This window comes from Anomaloglossus baeobatrachus, chromosome 5 (genome assembly GCF_048569485.1).
Source record: "Anomaloglossus baeobatrachus isolate aAnoBae1 chromosome 5, aAnoBae1.hap1, whole genome shotgun sequence".
NCBI classification, from domain to species: domain Eukaryota; kingdom Metazoa; phylum Chordata; class Amphibia; order Anura; family Aromobatidae; genus Anomaloglossus; species Anomaloglossus baeobatrachus.
Window position 1 is genome coordinate 228,667,114 of NC_134357.1, and position 25,576 is coordinate 228,692,689.

The following is a 25,576-nucleotide window of genomic DNA, read 5'->3' on the forward strand; positions in this document are numbered from 1 at the left end:
GGACCTGCGGACACACATGACTTCCACCCATCATTCCCTGCTGCAATACTGCCACATCGGTATTGATTAGTGAGAATGGACAGTGTGGAAGACAGGGTGGTGCTGAGAAACAGACTGGAAGCAACCTACAACCTGCTCACACTGTTCTGGCTTCAACAGTAGTGTCCCACGCCCCCCTGCAAAGTGAGATAGGAAGCTAGGTTAGGATGTGTGCATGTGTTGGGTGTGCTCCAACAGCAGGCAGAGTTTGCCCTGTCCGATGGCCGCTGCCTCTAAGTACACCTCCATCAGCGGGATGTACACTTCCTCATCCCTCACTGCACACCTGGCATATTTTAAGTTATGCACACAGCTAAGAGGGATATTATTAGCAAATACAATCTATTTAACTTTGCACTGAATGGACATTTGGTTGTACATGACAGCACCAAGGACTGGAATGCAAAAACTCTGCCTAAAAGCCTTTAATACACTATCCTTACTCTAGCAGCTAAACCTACACTAATTGCAGCTAAGAGCGGTATTATTATGGAATACAATCTATTTGAATTAGCCCTGAAAGAACTGTTGGCTTATTGTTGCAACAGCAGGTACTGTAACGCAATGATACCTGCCTAAATACTTCTAATACTCTAACCTTTCTCTAGCCGTTAACCCTACACTAATTGCAGCTAAGAACCGTAGCATTATAGAATAGAATCTATTTAAGCAAAGTCCTTTTCAGGGCTAATTCAATTCAATACAGCAGGTACTTAAATGCAATGAATCCTGCATAAATACCTCTAATACACTATTGCAGTATTATTAGAAAATGGAATATATGTCAATTAGCCCTGAAAAGGACTTTTTGGTTACCGTAGCAGCAGCAAGGTCTGTAAGGCTAGAATCCCTGCCTACATGCCTCTATTATACTATCCTTACTCTAATTTCAGCTAAGAAGGGTATTATAGAATAGAATCTATATGAATTAGCGCTGAAAAGGACATTTGGTTTAGTGTGGCAAAATGCTTGTAATTGTCCCTACACTAGCAACTAACCCTACACTAATTGCAGCGAAGCGCAGTAGTATTATAGAATAGAATCTATTTAAATTTGCACTGAAAAGGATTGTTAGTTTAATGTTGCAACAACAGGTACTGTAACACTAACACACTGTCCCTTCACCAGCAGAAATTCTCGCTACACTATTTCCAGGTACAGAACGCTGAGCATGGCGTCACTGGGTCTTGTATAGACTCGATGACTCTATGCGGGCAGCCAATCACAGATATGCCAGTAGCCAACATGGCTGCGGCATTACTGTGATTGACAGGCAATTCCCATATGTTTGGTGGCTGTAAATCGGCCGCAAAACATGCTGGGCGGGGAATAGAGCATGGTGCTTGAGTACCAGGATGCTTGATAGTGCCAAGCACGCTCACCTATCACTACTTATTAGTATAACAGGTACCGAATGGATTACAAAAAGTTGAGATCCATCCCAGACGCAGAGGCATAATTTTATCAATGCATAACAAGACTTTGTATTACTCTGTACTTTGTATTCTCTGTTTTCATTAATGATTTTTTTTTTTTTTCTTGAAATTCAGGTCAGCTCCTAGTCCATGAGAAAAACTGCACCTTGGACTCTACACAGCCATAGGCTCCCTTTTCAGTCTTTGCTTCAAGGGTTTTATGTGAGGTTTTATTATGTTTCTGCAAAGGTGTAAATGAAGCATCGCAGTAAAGGGAAAAGGCGTGGTTGAACTCCATCTACAAGAAGACACGGCTAAACCGATGCAAGACAGATTATGTACCAGGCTGGGCCCATACCGTTTTTTTGTGTAGAATGTTAAAGAATGGCTCTGTGAGATCCATTATTGCTAAAGTCACTGAACGGATCTTTAAGATGAATCCTGTTTATTTTTTTTTATACATATATATATATATATATAGCGCCATGTAAATAAATATAAAGTATTATTAAACTGGGCTCTTTAATTACCATGCATTTGTACATGTGCCTTCCAACACTAGTTATTTTATCATCAAATGAAAACCGTATTTTTCGGACTATAAGACGCACCGGACCATAAGACGCACCCTGGTTTTAGAGGAGGAAAATAGGAAAATAAAATTTTAAGCAAAAAAATGTGGTCATGACACATTATGGGGCGAGGATCTGCTGCTGGAGAATCTGGAGAATTGAAAAAATAAAACTGACATTTATTTGTATAATTGTAAAAACATACAGACTGTGCAGTGGGCACAGAGGCACAAGTGCAAAAAGGGTGGATTTATCTGATGCGTTTCGACCAGAGTCTTATTCATGGCATGTGTTTTATCCAGACTAATGTGTACCTTTTTAAATACTGAATAACAGGTTGAGGGGTGGGATTAGTGATCAATTAAAACTAAAAGACGTGCAGGTGTGAAATTCTTAGACAGCACTACCATCAGTCACGTATCAGGAATAAAAACATACATGTAGGAATCCACAATGAAAAAATTGAGAAATGAGTATCAAATGTTGTATGAAACTGGAATTCCCTCTCAAAATATACATGCTTGGTTGATTAAGCTAAATGTAGGAAAGCATTAATAGGTGTCTCATGTGTTACCTTCTCCGGCTGAACATAGAAATGAAATCAGGGGAACTGGGGGAACTGATCAGGACCAAAAGAAATTGCTCCAGATCAGATCTCTTCCCACAGGAATCCAATAAAGTCATTGACAAACTAAAAAAAACGGGGTTATCCCACTTGGAGCCTGGATAGAGCCCAAAAAATTGTACATGATATGGACAGAGCAGATTTGTTAAAAAAATAAAAAAACAAGCAAAAGAATCAAAATTCAAAGAAAATCACATTCAGTACAGCATTTTCACCACGATATAGCCACATTACTAAAATCATCAAAAAACACATTCCATTATTGTATCAGGACAAAAACCTCTCCAGAGTTCTTAATATCAAATTAATTTTGCAGCTAAACGTGCGTTAAATCTTGCCAATATTCTTACCCCAAGTGCGATTTCTGCTCCAACAACAAACAAAAATTGGCTTTCCTGTTCAGGTTTTTACCGCTGTGGACACAATCAATGTACAGCATGCAATTTTGCAAAAATTACCAAGCAATTTGTTTCTACCCATACGGGTATTTCATTTCTCAATTTTTTCATTGTGGATTCCTACATGTATGTTTTTATTCCTGTTACGTGACTGATGGTAGTGCTGTCTAAGAATTTCACACCTGCACGTCTTTTAGTTTTAATTGATCACTAATCCCACCCCTCAACGTGTTGTGTGTACCTTTTTTAAATACTGAATCAGTCTGAATAAAACACATGCCATGAATAAGACACTCTGGTCGAAACGCGTTGGATAAATCCACCCTTTTTGCACTTGTGCCTCTGTGCCCACTGCACAGTCTGTATGTTTTTACAATTATACAAATAAATGTCAGTTTTATTTTTTCAATTCTCCATGATGCTGGATACTTGATTCTTGCTACATATAAATATAAAAAGACTCACCAGCACATCCACTAAGTGGATCTTTCTACTCACTGTGTTGGTCAGGACACAGGCAGGTGATGTTATGAGACACATGCTTGTGTAAGGCAGTGACGACACACTGGGAGAAATAATGGTGACTGGGTACCAAGGGACGGCCACCGCCATCAGCTTGCGAAAGCCTCAGTGTCCTAAAGCCTAAACTGCAACATTTCCAGGGCATGCTGTTTGAAAATGTGGCCAGTTCCTATTGAATCCACTAAAATACATGGAAGAAAGACTGTGTAACCTATTGTAAGATTTGGCCCCCATTCCCCCACAGCCCCTTTTCATAACTACTCAGCCCTCCTCTTCCACAGTGGCGTAGCTACTGCTTTTGCCGCCCGGGGCGGTTGTCAAATTTGCCGCCCGGGGCGGTTGTCAAATTTGCCGCCCCCCTCCGTTGGCCGTCGACAATCCACAAACTTTCAAAAATCCGGAAAACCATCAAAATATTTATTTTTCATGGAACTACAAATCAAAGATCTAATTGTAGACTGCTGCTATTAGTCCTAGACTTTCACCTTTTTACACACATGTAGGCCTATTATACACACACACAGCTCTGCTGTATTCATACAGACACACAGCTCTGCTGCATACATAGAGACACACACACACACACACACACACAACTCTGCAGCATACAGACACACAACTGCATACATACAGACAGACACACAACTCTGCAGCATACATACAGACACACAATTCTGCAGCTGCTGCATACATATATATATATATACATACAGGCACACAACTCTGTAGCTGCTGCATACATGCATACAGACACACACAACTCTGTAGCTGCTGCATACATACAGACACACACAACTCTGTAGCTGCTGCATACATACAGACACACACAACTCTGTAGCTGCTGCATACATACAGACACACACAACTCTGCAGCTGCTACATACATACAGACACACAGCCCTACTACATACATACACACACACACACACACAACTCTGCTGCACATATAGACACACACGCGGCTTTTGGGGGCCCGCACACGCGGCTCCTGGGGGCCCGCACACGCGGCTCCTGGGGGCCCGCACACGCGGCTCCTGGGGGTTGGGGAAAGCCCATGCAGCTCACTGGGGCCCATAAACCGGGTGGCTGGGAGGGAGTATACAGGTCGAGAGGGGTAGAAATTACCGCTCGGTCACGGAGGAGAGGGGGCCCACACAGCGCCGGAGGTCGCTGGCTGACACTGCGCCTCCTTCATCTGTGGGACTGAGCAGGCCATGCGGTAGCTCCGCCCACAGATGAAGCTCAAACCAGGAGGACGCTGTGGTCTTAAAGCAGGGGTGGGCAACCGTTTTACTGCTGGGGGCCATTTGGAAAATTCTACCAACCTTCAGGGGCCGCACCAAATTATTAATTTGAAAATGACCTGGCTATAATTGGTCAAACAACTCTCCCCTATAGCCCTACTGTGGCGGCCGGAGCTGATTCTCTTTGGTGCGACTGTGATGTTTGCTTCTCACAACTGGTTTTCCAGGTTTGTCTTTGTTTGGAGCGCAGATTGGTAAATCATATATATCACACAGGAGACACTGTACATACACACACCGCTCTGACACACTGGCCGTATATTGCACACAGCCTTGACACAGTTGTCCTAGTTTACACTGGCCATATATATTAGTACACATGCACAGGAGATACACACACAAGCCATACATAGCATTCAACTTGCCGTATACACAGTACATAAGGAGAAGAAAAAAAAGCTCTGCATGTAAACGTGCACACCAGGAATTAGATATACCAATAAACCTCACAATATGAAACTTTATTAAGTGCCAAACACCGCACACATACACACCATATACACAGCACACACTCACACACGCCGTATACACAGCAATGCCGTATACACAGCACACATACGCGCCGTATACACAGCACACACACGCCGTATACACACACGCACGCACGCCGTATACACAGCAGACGCACGCACGCCTTATACACAGCGCCCTATACACAGCGCATGCGCACGCCCTATACACAGCGCGCGCGCGCACGCCGTATACACAGCACACGCCGTATACACAGCGCACAGACCGTATACACAGCGCACACGCAGATATAAGTACCTACTGCTTAGTTGCCCTGTAAGATTAGGTGCAGCACAAGTGATGGATGCAACAGCTCAGCTCAAGGGCTGGCTTCATTCTCCTCTTTTCTCTCCAAGAAAAGACCTGATAGACCTGAGCAGCCGAGCACAGAACGGGAGGGTGAGAGGCAGAACGCACGGCACTATACACTACAGGCCCCTGCCCCATCACTCTGCTTCTAGCTGCAATTTCACAGGGGAGCATGTAGGAGCCAGAGGGAGGAAGTCCCACCCCCAGTGCTGTCTGCCGGCAATAGACAAGATGAGCGGCTGCCCGAGCACCGCAACCACCGGGAATCTGCCCCAGTGCCCCGGGGGCCGCAGAAAAGGTCATCGCGGGCCGGATGTTCCCCACCCCTGCCTTAAAGGGACGGCAGCCACAATTTCCTGCCGAGGACTGCGGTCCCCGGAACTCAGCCCGGGGACAGCAGAACTGAAGGCGAGTGGCCAAAATGCCGCCCCCCTGACATGTGCCGCCTGGGGCGGACCGCCCCCTCCACCCCCCCATTTGCTACGCCACTGCTCCTCCATATCCAGCTTCTCAACCTTGACAAGACCAGCTCTCCCCTCTTCTCTCCTGATTGCATCTCACCACCTGTGCACTTGACCCGCTCCCTTCACACCTCATCCCCAACCTCACCACAGTCTTCATCTTGCCCCTAACCCATCTATTCAACCTATCACTAACAACTGGTGTCTTCCCCTCATACTTTAAACATACCTCCATCACACCCATCCTCAAAAAGCACTCCCTTGACCCAGCCTCTGTCGGCCTATATCACTTCTACCCTATGTTTCAAAACTACTGGAACAAAATGTCCATCTTGAAATGTCCTCCCAGCTCTCCTCCTGCTCCCTCTTTGATCAGTTACAATCTGGCTTCTGAAACCATCATTCCACTGAAACCGCCATAACTAAAGTCACCAATGACCTAACTGCCAAAGCCAAGTGACACTACTCTGTCCTCCTCCTCCTAGACCTGTCTTCTGCCTTTGACACTGTGGACCATTCCCTCTTGCTACAGATTCTCTCATCTACTCTATCTTGGATCACTTCATATCTCACAGACCGGACTTTCAGCGTCTCCCACTCTCTCACTACCACCTCCTCCTCATCTCGCCCCATATCTATCGGTATCCCCAAGGTTCAGTTCTTGGACCCCTGCTGTTCTCCATCTACACCTTCGGCCTGGGACAGCTCATAGTCTCACGGCTTCCAGTATCATCTTTAGGCCTAAGACACACGGCGTGAAAATCGGAGCGCGTGGGATGCGATAAAACATCGCATTCCACTTGGACCAATATTAGCCCATGTGTCAGCACACATGAGCGATTTATTTTCTCAGCCCTAATCGGACCGAGAAAATCACAGCATACTGCGACTAATGTGATCCAGGTTTCTCGCACCCATTCAAGTCTATGGAGTGAGAGAAAAATCTCACTGCATTCGCAGTACACCGGTGTACCACGAGTGCAGGGCGAAAACGGAGGAGAGAGGGAGATAAATCCCTCCCCTCCGCAGCACCGCCCCTCAGTGCCGGCCCGCCCCCCCGTAGCTGTTGTCCGATCGCATGATCGGACCTCAGTCGCAGTGACACTTGCATCACACTCTGCTCCTGCTGTGCTGCCAGCTTGAGAGGAGTGTCATGCGAGGATTGCACTAGTGCCCTGGGTGGCCCTGGCCTTATGCTGATGATACACAGATCTACCTCTGTGGACCTGATATCACCTTCTTGGACAGATTTTACACGCATAAATGTGTTTCCAGCCTGACTTGCCTGAAAAAAACTCGGCCGATTTTAGTTCGTTAGGTCAGTGTCCAAAGCAAGTGTGATGCTTTTTTTTAATTATCTAATGACTAGCAGAGCGTGTGTAATGCGTGTTTGATGCGTATGGGATCATTTTTTTCTATGTCATCTGCCATTCAACAGAGCTGAATAGTCGCTGACAGCAGACAGAGCCGAACGATCAGAATGAAGTCGGATGTACTTCACCCGACTTCATTGTCATCCCGCGGCTCTGTCTGTGTGTGGCGTCCTGATTAGCGGTCACCCGTGAAGGACTCACCGGTGACCGCTAATCCCCTGAGAGTCTTATTCATGGCATGTGTTTTATCCAGACTGATTCAGTATTTAAAAGGTACACACAATACGTTGAGGGGTGGAATTAGTGATCAATTAAAACTAAAAGACGTGCAGGTGTGAAATTCTTAGGGTACCTTCACACTTAGCGATGCAGCAGCGATCCGACCAGCGATCTGACCTGGTCAGGATCGCTGCTGCATCGCTACATGGTCGCTGGTGAGCTGTCAAACAGGCAGATCTCACCAGCGACCAGTGAACAGCCCCCAGCCAGCAGCGACGTGCAAGCGACGCTGCGCTTGCACGGAGCCGCCGTCTGGAAGCTGCGGAGACTGGTAACTAAGGTAAACATCGGGTATGGTTACCCGATGTTTACATTAGTTACCAGTGTGAGCAGGGAGCAGGGAGCCGCGCACACTGAGCGCTGGCTCCTTGCTCTCCTAGCTACAGTACACATCGGGTTAATTAACCCGATGTGTAATGCAGCTACATGTGCAGAGAGCAGGGAGCCGCGCACACTGCTTAGCGCTGGCTCCTTGCTCTCCTAGCTGCTGTACACATCGTGTTAATTAACCCGATGTGTACAGCAGCTACATGTGCAGAGAGCCGGAGCCGGCAGCACAGGCAGCGTGAGAGCTGCAGAGGCTGGTAACTAAGGTAAATATCGGGTAACCACCTTGGTTACCCGATGTTTATCTTGGATACAGCTTACCTCAGCTGTCAGACGCCGGCTCCTGCTCCCTGCTTGCTTCATTTGTCGCTCTCTTGCTGTCACACACAGCGATCTGTGTGTCACAGCAGGAGAGCGGCTTTGAAGAAAACGAACCAGGGCTGTGTGTAACGAGCAGCGATCTCGCAGCAGGGGCCAGATCGCTGCTCAGTGTCACACACAGCGAGATCGCTAATGAGGTCACTGCTGCGTCACAAAAAGCGTGACTCAGCAGCGATCTCGGCAGCGAGCTCGCTGTGTGTGAAGCACCCCTTAGACAGCACTACCATCAGTCACGTAACAGGAATAAAAACATACATGTAGGAATCCACAATGAAAAAATTGAGAAATGAGTATCACATCAAAAAATGTTGTATGAAACTGGAATTCCCTCTCAAAATATACATGCTTGGTTGATTAAGCTAAATGTAGGAAAGCATTAATAGGTGTCTCATGTGTTACCTTCTCCGGCTGAACATAGAAATTAAATCAGCCTGAGGAAATGCTATAATAAATTTAATGATTACATGTGACAAGCACCAAAAATTGGAGAATAAAAACACACGAGGCACGTATTATTATAGAAAGAGAAGAAAAAATAATAAATGTGATTTGGACTATTGTTCAGACTTAGCAGCAGAAGGGGTTGGAAGCATTGAAGAAGGAATCATTCCCCAGTAACAGATGGATGAAAAATCTTTAGTTGGATATACAGTCCTGGACAGGTAAGAAGCTCTGGGTCTTACTTTCTCATGTTTATTTATTCATACGGAATATTTAATATAAAAATATATGTTCAAGTTTTGAGTAGATTTTGGTATTTCATATATGAGATAAACTGGGAATTTTATATAAGCAAAGTTTGTAACTGTTCGTAGCAAAAAGGGGAGATGAAAGAAGCCAGGGGGAGGAGAACCACGGGTGATGTATTTATGTATATTGAAGGATTAGATCCTGTCGGGTATTCAGACCGTGCGGCACCCTTGTGCCGAGCCTGAATTTCCAGAAGGATTCTCTGTTCAGAAGTTTTCTTCTGTGGTCTCCACCCCTGTGAGGCTTGTTAACCCTCTCGATACCCATGAATGTGAAGTAGTCGGTGCATCTATTGTGTATACTGGCAAAGTGCCGTGAAACCGCAGAGATGTTAAGCGCATTCACATTCAGGGTATCTGATAGGTGTCGCCTAATTCTTTTCTTTAAAGGATTCCCAGTACAACCTACATACTGAATTTTGCATGCTGTGCACTCAATCAAGTATTACAATTGATATAATTTTTGACATCATATGAAAGACCCGTATGAGTAGAAACAAATTGCTTGTTAATTTTCGCAAAATTGCATGCTGTACATTGATTGTGTCCACAGCGGTAAAAAACATCTTTAGCAAACATTGTAGTTGCGGTTTTTGAAGAAATGTATATTTTTGATCCTCTTAATATTTTTTCAGATCATTATTTTTTACACCAGATACATCGATTATTTATTATTAATATGGAGGGGTGACTCCCAAATTATCCAGGAATTAATAAATTAGATCAACTGTAATCCTTTCAATCTCAAATTCACTTATTCGACTAATTCACACAAAATCAACTATCTTGATGTAACGTTGATGGGGAATTTGAATCGTATAGACATCATACCATATAACAAAGAAACAGATTGCAATTCAATTTTACTGGCCAGTTCATGTCACCCGATACATACTATCAAAAACATTCCTGTGGGGGAACTGATCAGGACCAAAAGAAATTGCTCCAGATCAGATCTCTTCCCACAGGAATCCAATAAAGTAATTGACAAACTAAAAAAACGGGGTTATCCCACTTGGAGCCTGGATAGAGCCCAAAAAATTGTACATGATATGGACAGAGCAGATTTGTTAAAAAATAAAAAAACAAGCAAAAGAATCAAAATTCAAAGAAAATCACATTCAGTACAGCATTTTCACCACGATATAGCCACATTATTAAAATCATCAAAAAACACATTCCATTATTGTATCAGGACAAAAACCTCTCCAGAGTTCTTAATATCAAATTAATTTTGCAGCTAAACGTGCGTTAAATCTTGCCAATATTCTTACCCCAAGTGCGATTTCTGCTCCAACAAATAAAAATTGGCTTTCCTGTTCAGGTTTTTACCGTTGTGGACACAATCAATGTACAGCATGCAATTTTGCAAAAATTACCAAGCAATTTGTTTCTACCCATACGGGTCTTTCATATGATGTCAAAAATTATATCAATTGTAATACTTGATTGAGTGCACAGCATGCAAAAGTCAGTATGTAGGTTGTACTGGGAATCCTTTAAAGAAAAGAATTAGGCGACACCTATCAGATACCCTGAATGTGAATGCGCTTAACATCTCTGCGGTTTCACGGCACTTTGCCAGTATACACAATAGATGCACCGACTACTTCACATTCATGGGTATCGAGAGGGTTAACAAGCCTCACAGGGGTGGAGACCACAGAAGAAAACTTCTGAACAGAGAATCCTTCTGGAAATTCAGGCTCGGCACAAGGGTGCCGCACGGTCTGAATACTCGACAGGATCTAATCCTTCAATATACATAAATACATCACCCGTGGTTCTCCTCCCCCTGGCTTCTTTCATCTCCCCTTTTTGCTACGAACAGTTACAAACTTTGCTTATATAAAATTCCCAGTTTATCTCATATATGAAATACCAAAATCTACTCAAAACTTGAACATATATTTTTATATTAAATATTCCGTATGAATAAATAAACATGAGAAAGTAAGACCCAGAGCTTCTTACCTGTCCAGGACTGTATATCCAACTAAAGATTTTTCATCCATCTGTTACTGGGGAATGATTCCTTCTTCAATGTTTCCAACCCCTTCTGCTGCTAAGTCTGAACAATAGTCCAAATCACATTTATTATTATTTCTTCTCTTTCTATAATAATACGTGCCTCGTGTGGTTTTTATTCTCCAATTTTTGGTGCTTATCACATGTAATCATTAAATTTATTATAGCATTTCCTCAGGCTGATTTAATTTCTATGTTCAGCCGGAGAAGGTAACACATGAGACACCTATTAATGCTTTCCTACATTTAGCTTAATCAACCAAGCATGTATATTTTGAGAGGGAATTCCAGTTTCATACAACATTTTTTGATGTGATACTCATTTCTCAATTTTTTCATTGTGGATTCCTACATGTATGTTTTTATTCCTGTTACGTGACTGATGGTAGTGCTGTCTAAGAATTTCACACCTGCACGTCTTTTAGTTTTAATTGATCACTAATTCCACCCCTCAACGTGTTGTGTGTACCTTTTTAAATACTGAATCAGTCTGGATAAAACACATGCCATGAATAAGACTCTCTGGTCGAAACGCGGTGGATAAATCCACCCTTTTTGCACTTGTGCCTCTGTGCCCACTGCATAGTCTGTATGTTTTTACAATTATACAAATAAATGTCAGTTTTATTTTTTCAATTCTCCATGATGCTGGATACTTGATTCTTGCTACATATAAATATAAAAAGACTCACCAGCACATCCACTAAGTGGATCTTTCTACTCACTGTGTTGGTCAGGACACAGGCAGGTGATGTTATGAGACACATGCTTGTGTAAGGCAGTGACGACACACTGGGAGAAATAATGGTGACTGGGTACCAAGGGACGGCCACCGCCATCAGGTTGCGAAAGCCTCAGTGTCCTAAAGCCTAAACTGCAACATTTCCAGGGCATACTGTTTGAAAATGTGGCCAGTTCCTATTGAATCCACTAAAATACATGGAAGAAAGACTGTGTAACCTATTGTAAGATTTGGCCCCCAGTCACCCACAGCCCCTTTTCATAACTACTCAGCCCTCCTCTTCCACAGTGGCGTAGCTACTGCTTTTGCCGCCCGGGGCGGTTGTCAAATTTGCCGCCCCCCTCCGTTGGCCGTCGATAATCCACAAACTTTCAAAAATCCGGAAAACCATCAAAATATTTATTTTTCATGGAACTACAAATCAAAGATCTAATTGTAGACTGCTGCTATTAGTCCTAGACTTTCACCTTTTTACACACATGTAGGCCTATTATATACACACACACACACAGCTGTGCTGCATACACACACACACAGCTCTGCTGCATACATACAGACACACACACACAACTCTGCTGCATACATACAGACACAGCTCTGCTGCATACATACAGACACACACACACAACTCTGCAGCATACATACAGACACACAACTCTGCAGCTGCTGCATACATACATACATACATATATATACATACAGGCACACAACTCTGCAGCTGCTACATATATACAGTCACACACAACTCTGTAGCTGCTGCATACATGCATACATACAGACACACACAACTCTGCAGCTGCTGCATACATACAGACACACACAACTCTGTAGCTGCTGCATACATGCATACATACAGACACACAACTCTGCAGCTGCTGCATACATACAGACACACACAACTCTGTAGCTGCTGCATACATGCATACATACAGACACACACAACTCTGCAGCTGCTGCATACATAGAGACACACACAACTCTGTAGCTGCTGCATACATACATACATACAGACACACACAACTCTGCAGCTGCTGCATACATACAGACACACACAACTCTGTAGCTGCTGCATACATACATACAGACACACACAACTCTGCAGCTGCTACATACATACAGACACACACAACTCTGCTACATACAGACACACACAGCTCTACTACATACATACACACACACACACACAACTCTGCTGCACATATAGACACACGCGGCTTTTGGGAGCCCGCACACGCGGCTCCTAGGGGCCCGCACACACGGCTCCTAAGGGCCTGCACACACTGCTCCTGGGGGCCAGCACACGCGGCTCCTGGGGGCCCGCACACACGGCTCCTGGGGGTTGGGGAAAGCCCATGCAGCTCACTGGGGCCCATAAACCGGGTGGCTGGGAGGTAGTATACAGGTCGAGCGGGGTAGCAATTACCGCTCGGTCACGGAGGAGAGGGGGCCCACACAGCGCCGGAGGTCGCTGGCTGACACTGCGCCTCCTTCATCTGTGGGACTGAGCAGGCTGTGCGGTAGCTCCGCCCACAGATGAAGCGCAAACCAGGAGGACGCTGTGGTCTTAAAGCAGGGGTGGGGAACCTTTTTACTGCTGGGGGCCATTTGGAAAATTCTACCAACCTTCAGGGGCCGCACCAAATTATTAATTTGAAAATGACCCGGCTATAATTGGTCAAACAACTCTCCCCTATAGCCCTACTGTGGCGGCCGGAGCTGATTCTCTTTGGTGCGACTGTGATGTTTGCTTCTCACAACTGGTTTTCCAGGTTTGTCTTTGTTTGGAGCGGAGATTGGTAAATCATATATATCACACAGGAGACACTGTACATACACACACCGCTCTGACACACTGGCCGTATATTGCACACTGCCTTGACACAGTTGTCATATTTTACACCGGCCATATATATTAGTACACATGCACAGGAGATACACACACACACACAAGCCATATGTGAAGCCCCGCAGGTGTTGTGTCGGTGTCGGTGCGTTACCTTCAGGGACTCCACGTTGCTGGATCTCCGTCACTGGTAGGAAATCTTCTGTTTTGATCGTGACGCCACTCTCAGTATTGCGGCCAGTAGGGACCGCCACTGCAGGTTGAGGGTCGCCTGGGGCTGATGGTGTGTGCAGTTAGATGTAGTAGCCTCCTGAGAGTGAGGCAAGCCCCAGGGCCCTGTGTAGGTTTGTAGTACCACAAGTCGCAGAATGACCACACAGGCAGGATGTCTTTCAGGGTTTTTACTCACTTCAGGTGGCAGGGTGAGTAACCCGAGCGTAGCTGAGATGAACCAGGTGGGAACCAGGTATCCTTCAGGCTGACTTTATGAGGGTGACTACTGACTCGCCTTCCTTAGCCCTTGGTGGTTTGGGGTGACCCCGACTTTGAGTCCCTATGGGGGTCACCCAGGGAAGATGCTGCAGCCTCTCTCCCCTTGTTGTTTGCCGTGTGCTTGTTCCCCGGACCAGGCCACTCCAGCCTCTTGCCTCCTATGACCTATGGGCCCTAACTGCGGTTACGTGGCTGCGGCTTTTGGTTGTTGTGGTGTGGGCTGTAAGAGCCCCACACCGGCAGGTTTAGCAGAAGAAAGTTGAATCTATCCCCGCTTCGGGATCTGCCGCCCGGTTGGGCCTGGTGCTCTCTAGAAGTCTCCGTACTTCCCACTCCGTGCACTCTCTAGCTGAAGCTGGCTTTCAGGCAGCACTTCTAGTTGACCGTTCTCCCCCGTCTGTAGTCACTGCGCGGGCGCTGTTAGACAGCAACAGCCCCACAGGTCTGCTCCTCACTGAGCCCTATGGAGTTCTGCTCTAACCGACTCACTGGTGGGTTTTTCCATCTCTGCTCTTTCTGCTGACATCTCCTCAGTCCGAGCTCCAAGCTCTAACTAACTCCTCCTATCTCTCTTTTCTTCCCCACTTGTGTCTGCCTACGCCACCTAGCAACCAGACTCTCTTACCACACCCCTTGAGAGGAGATGGAAGCTCTCACCCCCTCCACTATTCCAGTGAAGGCGTAGGCTCTGCCCCCTCCTGGGTTCCCCAGGGGTCCTCTCTTAGGTACATGTGTGAGGCCTGATCACTATGCGCCTGTGTTCCACACCCCTGTCAGCCTTCTGGATTACCTGTATTATACTGTCCCCAGCATGGGTGCAGTACTCAGTGGTGCCTGACCAGGTCAGGGGCGCCACATTCCCCCTTAGTTATCACCAGCACGTCCTCGGGCTGCAAGACAACATTTTAAAATGCATAAAACATTAAAACATGTAAAACATTTTTAAAAAACACCAGGTATCAGACATCACCACCCTCCACCCACAAGTCCGTTAACCCACCCAAAACCCTCTCAGGAGGCAGGTCACCGGTCCTTTTGGTAACCAGATCTGGGCCATCTACTTCCCCAGACCTTTCCTCCAATCTTCCTCTCCCGTTGGCCGCAACTTCAGCCACTTCTGGCAGGATGTATAGGCGGCTTTCATGGGCTGGTGGTTTCAGGGTATACCTGGCCTGGTGGATCCGCGCCGTCAGCCTCTTCTGGCAGGATGCAGAGGCGGACTCCACAGTTGGTGCTGACCAGGTACCCTCTTTGTGGTGGTGAGCCAAGGCCCCATAAACAGGCGTGCTCTCTGGTCGCAGGTGAGCCAAGGCCCTTTTCTACGGACGGGCCCCCCTGGTTGCAGACGAGCCAAGCCCCTAAACAGGCTGGCCCTGGGGGTGGTGCCACTGGTGTAACTATTTACACTGCGAGAGTTTGTGGCTATAGCAAGTTCATAGCCTTAAGTTTGTTTCTCACAATAGTTTTTGTGGGCGCATTTCTTAAACGTTGCAAACAAAACTTTTAAACTGGTCAAAACAGTAACTTCTTACTTTCCTTTACTTTACTCCTCTTTTTCACTAGGGCGTGGGCATGTTGGGCACTGGCACCTGTGACTTTCTTGCTCTTTGTCTCTTTCTTCATCTGTGGTTGCCTCATCTATAGGTTCTGTGTCTTTCCTTTCTTGGTCTGCATCTGATTCCTTTTCTGTATCTGTTTCTTTATCTCTGTCTTGTCTTTCTTGTCTTTCTTGTCTTTCTTGTCTTTCTTGTCTTTCTTGTCTTTCTTGTCTTTCTTGTCTTTCTTGTCTTTCTTGTCTTTCTTGTCTTTCTTGTCTTGGACATGGTGCTACATCGAGCGCATACAATCCCCTTTCACCTTCATGCAGAGTGAACTGTACTGCTTCTCCAATTTTCAAATTTCTGCCGGAATGTCCTCTGGGCAGGTGGGCTTGAACATCTCTCCTGTTAACAAATATGCCCTCTTTTATTCCTTTCACTACAATGAAGCCGTATCCACTTTTCAGGTTGAAGTCCTCTACTATTCCTCTGTAAAGGGGTCCTCTAGCCTGGGCTTTGGACCTTCTTAGGCACCTTTTCTCCTCCAGATCTCTGGCTGTAACCTCTTTCTGTTCTGGGGACTGTGGTGTCGGAGGACGCTTTGATCTGCTGCGCCGTGTCTTGCGGGCTGGGTTCATGCCTGTGGGCTCCCAGGTGAGGTCTTTAGGCTGATCTTCGTCTGCTGACGGTGTCAAGTCTTCCTCCTCCCAGCGGGAATAGGGCAGCATCTCCGGCTCTGGGTAGGGGTCTGCTGCGGCTGGCGTCGGAGTTAGCCCTTCTGCTTCCTGGCCTCCTCTCCCCCTTAGTTCTTCGCTGCACTCTTTTGGTGGCAGTGCTGGGGATGGGCTTTCTTCAGCTGGTCTGGGCGGTGGACTCTCTGGCGCGGCTGCAGGGGTTGCCTGAATCTCCTTGGGGGTATGCGGAGGGAGCAGATACCGATCCACCATCTCTTGTGGGAACTGGGCCTCTAGGTCAGCCTTCAGCTTCCAGTATTCGGGGTCCTCTCCTATCAGGGTCTTCCTAGCAGGGACCTCTTTGGACTGGGGAGCGGTGTCTGCTCTGGCCTTGCAGGCCGGGGTAAATAATGAGGTAATCTCTTCTTGGCGGGCCGCGCCTGGCATGGCGGCGGCCTGGTCTTGGCGGGCCGCGCCCTGGATGGCGGCGGCCTGGTCTTGGCGGGCCGCGCCCTGGATGGCGGCGGCCTGGATCGGCGTCTCAGCTGCGATGGGATCTGTGCAGGCTGGGCTGGACATCGCTGCAGCAGTCTGGGCTTGGCGGGCTGCGCCTGGCGTGGCGGCGGCCTGGTTCAGCACCTCACTTGCGGCGCGGACGAGCGTTGCTGCGGCGGTGGGGTCTCGGCGGGCCGGGCCTAGCAGGGCGGCGGCCTGGGTCAGCGTTACGCCTGCGACGCGGATGAGGACTGCCGTGGTGGTCGGAGCCCTGCGGGACAGGCGGGGCATCGCTGCAGCGGCCTGGGCTTGGCGGGCTGCTTCTAGCGTGGCTGCGGCCTGGTCCAGCATCGCCGCGCCGGGCGCCTCTTCGGGGACCGCGGGCGTGGCTGCAGGGGTCGGGGCACTCGCGCTGGCCGGGGCATCACTTGACTCACCCACCGGTGGCAGCATCGGGGTCTGCGTCGTCGCCGCTCGGTCTGACATGCGTCGCGCGGCTCCCTCCTCGTAGGTCCGCACCGCCGCAGCCATCCCCAGGAACTCCGCGTACTCTTCTCTGACCTGCTCTATGACCCGGGTCTCCAGTCGATCACAGAACTGGGCCAGCTCCCGATACCACCAGGCAGCGGAGCCTGGTTCTGGGTTCCTGCTGTCAGACGCCATTCCTTCTGCGCCGTCTTCCGCACGATCTCCCAGCGGTGGCCTCGTCGCTGCCTCCTGTAGCAAGCTGTCCAGCTTCTGTTCTGCCTCTTTCAGCAGCTCCTCTCCCAGCAGCAGGCTTGTGGCTCCCCTTCTGCTCCGCCGTTTCTCGACGCTTCCACTCTCATAGCTGGCAAGCTCAGAACTCTGCAGGGGATCTCTGGGTAGCCACACCTCTTCGTGGGCGGTAACTTCTTCCAGCGCGGGCTGCTGTTGTTTTTTTTCAGCGCGCTTTTCATGGTGGCAATATGGCGGCGCTTCCAATTTTTCAAGCGGACCGCCTAGGCACATGGTCACCTGTCTGGACAGGTCTAGTCCCTATCCTGTTCGTGACGCCAGATGTGAAGCCCCGCAGGTGTTGTGTCGGTGTCGGTGCGTTACCTTCAGGGACTCCACGTTGCTGGATCTCCGTCACTGGTAGGAAATCTTCTGTTTTGATCGTGACGCCACTCTCAGTATTGCGGCCAGTAGGGACCGCCACTGCAGGTTGAGGGTCGCCTGGGGCTGATGGTGTGTGCAGTTAGATGTAGTAGCCTCCTGAGAGTGAGGCAAGCCCCAGGGCCCTGTGTAGGTTTGTAGTACCACAAGTCGCAGAATGACCACACAGGCAGGATGTCTTTCAGGGTTTTTACTCACTTCAGGTGGCAGGGTGAGTAACCCGAGCGTAGCTGAGATGAACCAGGTGGGAACCAGGTATCCTTCAGGCTGACTTTATGAGGGTGACTACTGACTCGCCTTCCTTAGCCCTTGGTGGTTTGGGGTGACCCCGACTTTGAGTCCCTATGGGGGTCACCCAGGGAAGATGCTGCAGCCTCTCTCCCCTTGTTGTTTGCCGTGTGCTTGTTCCCCGGACCAGGCCACTCCAGCCTCTTGCCTCCTATGACCTATGGGCCCTAACTGCGGTTACGTGGCTGCGGCTTTTGGTTGTTGTGGTGTGGGCTGTAAGAGCCCCACACCGGCAGGTTTAGCAGAAGAAAGTTGAATCTATCCCCGCTTCGGGATCTGCCGCCCGGTTGGGCCTGGTGCTCTCTAGAAGTCTCCGTACTTCCCACTCCGTGCACTCTCTAGCTGAAGCTGGCTTTCAGGCAGCACTTCTAGTTGACCGTTCTCCCCCGTCTGTAGTCACTGCGCGGGCGCTGTTAGACAGCAACAGCCCCACAGGTCTGCTCCTCACTGAGCCCTATGGAGTTCTGCTCTAACCGACTCACTGGTGGGTTTTTCCATCTCTGCTCTTTCTGCTGACATCTCCTCAGTCCGAGCTCCAAGCTCTAACTAACTCCTCCTATCTCTCTTTTCTTCCCCACTTGTGTCTGCCTACGCCACCTAGCAACCAGACTCTCTTACCACACCCCTTGAGAGGAGATGGAAGCTCTCACCCCCTCCACTATTCCAGTGAAGGCGTAGGCTCTGCCCCCTCCTGGGTTCCCCAGGGGTCCTCTCTTAGGTACATGTGTGAGGCCTGATCACTATGCGCCTGTGTTCCACACCCCTGTCAGCCTTCTGGATTACCTGTATTATACTGTCCCCAGCATGGGTGCAGTACTCAGTGGTGCCTGACCAGGTCAGGGGCGCCACACATACATAGCATTAAACATGCCGTATACACAGTACATAAGGAGAAGAAAAAAAGCTCTGCATGTAAACGTGCACACCAGGAATTAGATATACCAATAAACCTCACAATATGAAACTTTATTAAGTGCCAAACACAGCACACATACACACCATATACACGGCACACACTCACACACGCCGTATACACAGCACATGCCGTATACACAGCGCACACACACACACACGCCGTATACACACCACACGCACGCACGCCGTATACACAGCGCGCGCACGCCCTATACACAGCGCGCACGCCCTATACACAGCGCGCGTGCGCACGCCCTATACACAGCGCGCGCGCGCACGCCCTATACACAGCACACACACGCGCCGTATACACAGCGCACACGCCGTATACACAGCGCAAACGCCGTATACACAGCGCACACGCCGTATACACAGCGCACACGCCGTATACACAGCGCACACGCAGATATAAGTACCTGCTGCTTAGTTGCCCTGTAAGATTAGGTGCAGCACAAGTGATGGATGCAGCAGCTCAGCTCAAGGGCTGGCTTCATTCTCCTCTTTTCTCTCCAAGAAAAGACCTGATAGACCTGAGCAGCCGAGCACAGAACGGAAGGGTGAGAGGCAGAACGCACGGCACTATACACTACAGACCCCTGCCCCATCACTCTGCTTCTAGCTGCAATTTCACAGGGGAGCATGTAGGAGCCAGAGGGAGGAAGTCCCACCCCCAGTGCTGTCTGCCGGCAATAGACAAGATGAGTGGCTGCCCGAGCACCGCAACCACTGGGAATCTGCCCCAGTGCCCCGGGGGCCGCAGAAAAGGTCATTGCGGGCCGGATGTTCCCCACCCCTGCCTTAAAGGGACGGCAGCCACAATTTCCTGCCGAGGACTGGGGTCCCCGGAACTCAGGCCGGGGACAGCAGAACTGAAGGCGAGTGGCCAAAATGCCGCCCCCCTGACATGTGCCGCCCGGGGCGGCCCGCCCCCTCCGCCCCCCCCTTTGCTACACCACTGCTCCTCCATATCCAGCTTCTCAACCTTGACAGAAGACCAGCTCTCCCCTCTTCTCTCCTGATTGCATCTCACCACCTGTGCACTTGACCCGCTCCCTTCACACCTCATCCCCAACCTCACCACAGTCTTCATCTTGCCCCTAACCCATCTATTCAACCTATCACTAACAACTGGTGTCTTCCCCTCATACTTTAAACATACCTCCATCACACCCATCCTCAAAAAGCACTCCCTTGACCCAGCCTCTGTCGGCCTATATCACTTCTACCCTGTTTCAAAACTACTGGAACAAAATGTCCATCTTGAAATGTCCTCCTAGCTCTCCTCCTGCTCCCGCTTTGATCAGTTACAATCTGGCTTCTGAAACCATCATTCCACTGAAACCGCCATAACTAAAGTCACCAATGACCTAACTGCCAAAGCCAAGTGACACTACTCTGTCCTCCTCCTCCTAGACCTGTCTTCTGCCTTTGACACTGTGGACCATTCCCTCTTGCTACAGATTCTCTCATCTACTCTATCTTGGATCACTTCATATCTCACAGACCGGACTTTCAGCGTCTCCCACTCTCTCAATACCACCTCCTCCTCATCTCGCCCCATATCTATCGGTATCCCCAAGGTTCAGTTCTTGGACCCCTGCTGTTCTCCATCTACACCTTCGGCCTGGGACAGCTCATAGTCTCACGGCTTCCAGTATCATCTTTAGGCCTAAGCCACATGGCGTGAAAATCGGGGCGCATGGGATGCGATAAAACATCGCATTCCACTTGGACCAATATTATCCCATGTGTCAGCACACATGAGCGATTTATTTTCTCAGTCCTAATCGGACCGAGAAAATCACAGCATACTGCGACTAATGCGATCCAGGTTTCTCTCGCACCCATTCAAGTCTATGGAGTGAGAGAAAAATCGCACTGCATTCGCAGTACACCGGTGTACCACGAGTGCAAGGCGAGAACGGAGGAGAGAGGGAGATAAATCCCTCCCCTCTGCAGCGCCGCCCCTCAGTGCTGGCCCGCCCCCCCCCCCCGTAGCTGTGGTCCGATCGCATGATCGGACCTCAGTCGCAGTGACACTTGCATGACACTCTGCTCCTGCTGTGCTGCCAGCTTGAGCCGAGTGTCATGCGAGGATTGCACTAGTGCCCTGTGTGGCCTTGGCCTTATGCTGATGATACACAGATCTACCTCTGTGGACCTGATATCACCTTCTTAGGCTGGAAACACATTTATGCGTGTAAAATCGGTCCGACTTGCCTGAAAAAAACTCGTCCGATGTTAGGTCAGTGTCCAAAGCAAGTGTGATGCTTTTTTTTAATTATTTAATGACTAGCAGAGCGTGTGTAATGCGTGTTTGATGCGTATGGGATCCTTTTTTTCTATGTCATCTGCCATTCAACAGAGCTGAATAGTTGCTGACAGCAGACAGAGCCGAACGATCAGAATGAAGTCGGATGTACTTCACCCGACTTCATTGTCATCCCGCGGCTCTGTCTGTGTGTGGCGTCCTGATTAGTGGTCACCCGTGAAGAACTCACCGGTGACCGCTAATCCCCTGAGTGACTGAATTGAGCAGCGCGATTAGCTCTGCCGTCACTCAGGTTACCCGCGGCTAGCTGGAGTCCTTCCCCCGTGACCGCAACTCACCTGTGACTTCATCGCTGTCACTCGGGCGACTAGCTGTCAAAGGTGGAGGATCCAGCAGTGGCCGCGAGTAACCTCAGTGACAGCACAGCTGATTGCGCGGCTCACCTCAGTTGCTGCGTGGAGCTGTCAGGAGCGGCGGTGTTCTTCTGCCGCTCCTGTCACCTTCATGTAGCAGAGCTGGAAGCGACGCGGGACCTCCGTGGATTACGCCGGACATGGATGGCTTTTTGGGGCTTAATAAAGTGGTGAACGAGGGTATTTGTTAATGTTTATTATTGCAAATAAAGGATTTTTTCACTGTGTGTGTTTATTCACTTTAAATTACCGCTTAATCATTGGGGGTGTCTCATACACTCCTGCAATGATTAATCTAGGACTTAGTGGCAGCTATGGGCTGCCATTAACTCCTTATTACCCCGTTTACCAACGCACCAGGGCAAAATGGGAAGAGCCGGGTACAGTCCCGGGACAGTCGCATCTCATGGATGCGGCAATTCCAGGCGGTTGCTGGCTGATATTGTTAGGGTGGGGGGGGATCCCCATCCTGAGAATACCAGCCTGCAGCCATGTGGCTTTACCCTGGCTGGTATTAAAATTGGGGGGAACCGCACGCTGTTTTTTGTTTTTTTAATTATTTTTTTTTTTTTAACTGCAATATAGAGACCCGCCGCCCCGGCAGCTGTGATTGGTTGCAATGAGACAGCTGTCACTCATCGTGGGGGCGTGTCTGACTGTAACCAATCATAGGCGCCAGTGTGCGGGGAAACCAGGGAATACGAAATTGAATAATGAGCGGCCGGCTTTTTCAAAAGAGAAGCCGCCGGAGCAGTGTGAACACTGTGCAGCGCCGCGCCGGTGATCGGTGAGTATGAGAGAGGGGGGGGGAGGAATAGACCGACATGGACAGAGAGAGAGACCGACAGGGAGAGACCGACTGACCTTAATCGCATGTTTCTCAAAACACTGGAAATGAGTGAGATCTCACAATGTCGGTCAATCTCTGATTGACCGACATTGTGAGACCTCACTCATTTCCAGTGTTTTGAGAAATATGCGATTAATGTATTTAGAAAAACGATTGTCACTAGGATGGTGTGAGTGCCGGTCCGTGTGACATGCGTTTTTTTCACGCTCCCATAGAGTTGCATTGGAGAGACTCGCGCAAGAAACTCTTCAAATAGCAGCTTGCTGCGATTTTTTTTCTCAGTCCGATTTGGAGTGAAAAAAAAATCGCAGATGAGAGCTGATTCATTGAATAACATGTGTCCGAGTGCAATGCGAGATTTTCTCGCATTGGACTACTGCGAGAAACTCGCAAGTGAGAAGCCGGCCTTACTAACAAAAATCACACAATGTCTGTCTGCTATTTCATCCTTTTCTGCTCAATGTCTAAAACTGAACATGGACTAAACAGAACTCTTCTTTCCCCCATCTCACTCTACCACCTCACCTGATCTATCCATCAGTCAATGGTGGCTCACTCTCCCCAGTCCCGCATGCTCTCTGCCAGAGGATAACCCTTGATTCTGCTCTCTCTTTCAAGCCACATATCCAAGCCCTTTCTACCACCTGCTGACTCCAAATAATAATAAAAAAAAATCCCAGATCCGTATATTCCTTGACAAAGAATCTGCAAAAACACTAGTGCATGCCCTTATCTCCCGGCCCGACTACTGCAACCTCCAGCTCTCTGGCCTCCCTTCTTAAGGTCCAGTCACACTAAGCAACTTACCAGCGATCCCAACAACGATAGGGATCGCTGGTAAGTTGCTAGGAGGTTGCTGGTGAGATGTCACACTGCGACGCTCCAGCGATCCCACCAGCAACCTGACCTGGCAGGGATCGCTGGAGCGTGGCTACACGAGTTGCTAGTGAGCTCACCAGCAACCAGTGACCAGCCCCCAGCGCCGTGTGGAAGATGCTGTGCTTGGTAACTAAGGTAAATATCGGGTAACCAACCCGATATTTACCTTGGTTACCAGCGCACGGAGCTACACGTGCAGAGAACAGGGAGCAGCGCACACTGAGCGCTGGCTCCCTGCTCTCCTAGTTACAGCACACATCGGGTTAATTACCCGATGTGTGCTGCAGCTAAATGTGCACAGAGCAGGGAGCAGCGCACACCGCTTAGCGCTGGCTCCCTGCTCTCCTAGCTACAGCACACATCGGGTTAATTAACCCGATGTGTCCTGCAGCTACATCTGCACAGAGCAGGAGCCGGCACTGGCAGTGAGAGCGGTGGAGGCTGGTAACAAAGGTAAATATCGGGAAACCAAGGACAGGACTTCTTGGTTACCCGATGTTTACTGTGGTTACCAGCCTCCGCAGAAGCCGGCTCCTGCTGCCTGCACATTTAGTTTTTGCTGTCTCGCTGTCACACACAGCGATCTGTGCTTCACAGCGGGACAGCAACAACTAAAAAATGGCCCGGGACATTCAGCAACAACCAACGACCTCACAGCAGGGGCCAGGTTGTTGCTGGATGTCACACACAGCAACATCGCTAGCAACGTCACAAAAGTTGTTCGTTAGCAGCGATGTTGCTAGCGATGTTGCTTAGTGTGACGGGGCCTTAACACTCTCGCACCCCTCCAATCTATCCTACAATCTACTGCCAGACTAATCCACCTGTCTCTTCGCTATTCCCCAGCCTCTCCTATCTGCTAATCTCTTCACTGGCTTCCTGTTGCCCAAAGACTCCAGTTCAAAAAACTAACCATGACATGCAAACCATCCTCAACCTGTCTCCTCCATACATCTGTGACCTAGATTTCAGGTACCTACCTGCATGCAACCTCTGATTCTCACAAGATCTTCTCTCCTGTCCCCTTATCTCCTCTTCTCACAATGACATACAAAATTTCTCCCGTGCCTGCTCCATACTCTGGAACTCTACCACAGAATAGTCTACTGTGGATATCTTCAAAAGGAACCTGAAGACCCACCTATTCAGACAAGACTATAAGCTGAAGTAACCCTCAGTCCACTGCTGCAGGACCAGCTCTACCCTCACCTACTGTATCCTCACCCACCCCTGTACTAGTCTGTGACTTGTCTTGTTCATGATTATTGTACTTATCTATGTATGCCCCTTCTTATTATCATGTAAAGCACCATGAATTAAATGGCATTATAATAATAACCTAACATCTAAAAAAGCTGGTTGTTTAATATCTTTAATCTGGATTCAGAGTTCCTGAAGTGGCATTAAAAATACCCCACACTCTCCCCCACCACATCTGCTGACAGATGCTATATTGCCTCCAGATTTGCTCTTTTTAGCTCCTCATCTCCCAAGCCAGATTTCGCACCGAGATTTGAGCTACATCATGAGTACTATAGGGACTTGATCATAAACACTGCCCGAACTAATTCCCTTCTCCCAGGACTTCTAGTTACTGTATCTTTATTTGCTGATGCATTGCTATTTAATTACTATGATGTATAAAATGCTATCTCACAATGTGAGAAGCTTCAACGTCCCATCAAAAAGACTTTTTTTTTATTTATTTTTTTTTTATAGACTACGCTAAACATAAACCAGACATTT

General features: G+C 48.5%; 1 protein-coding gene across 1 annotated transcript in view; it reads left to right on the forward strand.

The window, feature by feature from the left end:
- The window catches only part of PATL1 (PAT1 homolog 1, processing body mRNA decay factor), a 230,223-nt gene extending 228,239 nt beyond the window's left edge, over positions 1-1,984 (forward strand). Inside the window, exon 19 of the mRNA XM_075349144.1 lies at positions 1,590-1,984. Coding sequence (XP_075205259.1) covers positions 1,590-1,608 — 19 coding nt within the window. The 3' untranslated portion in view covers positions 1,609-1,984. The remainder of the gene's footprint in view (positions 1-1,589) is intronic.
- The last annotated feature ends 23,592 nt before the right edge of the window (positions 1,985-25,576 follow it).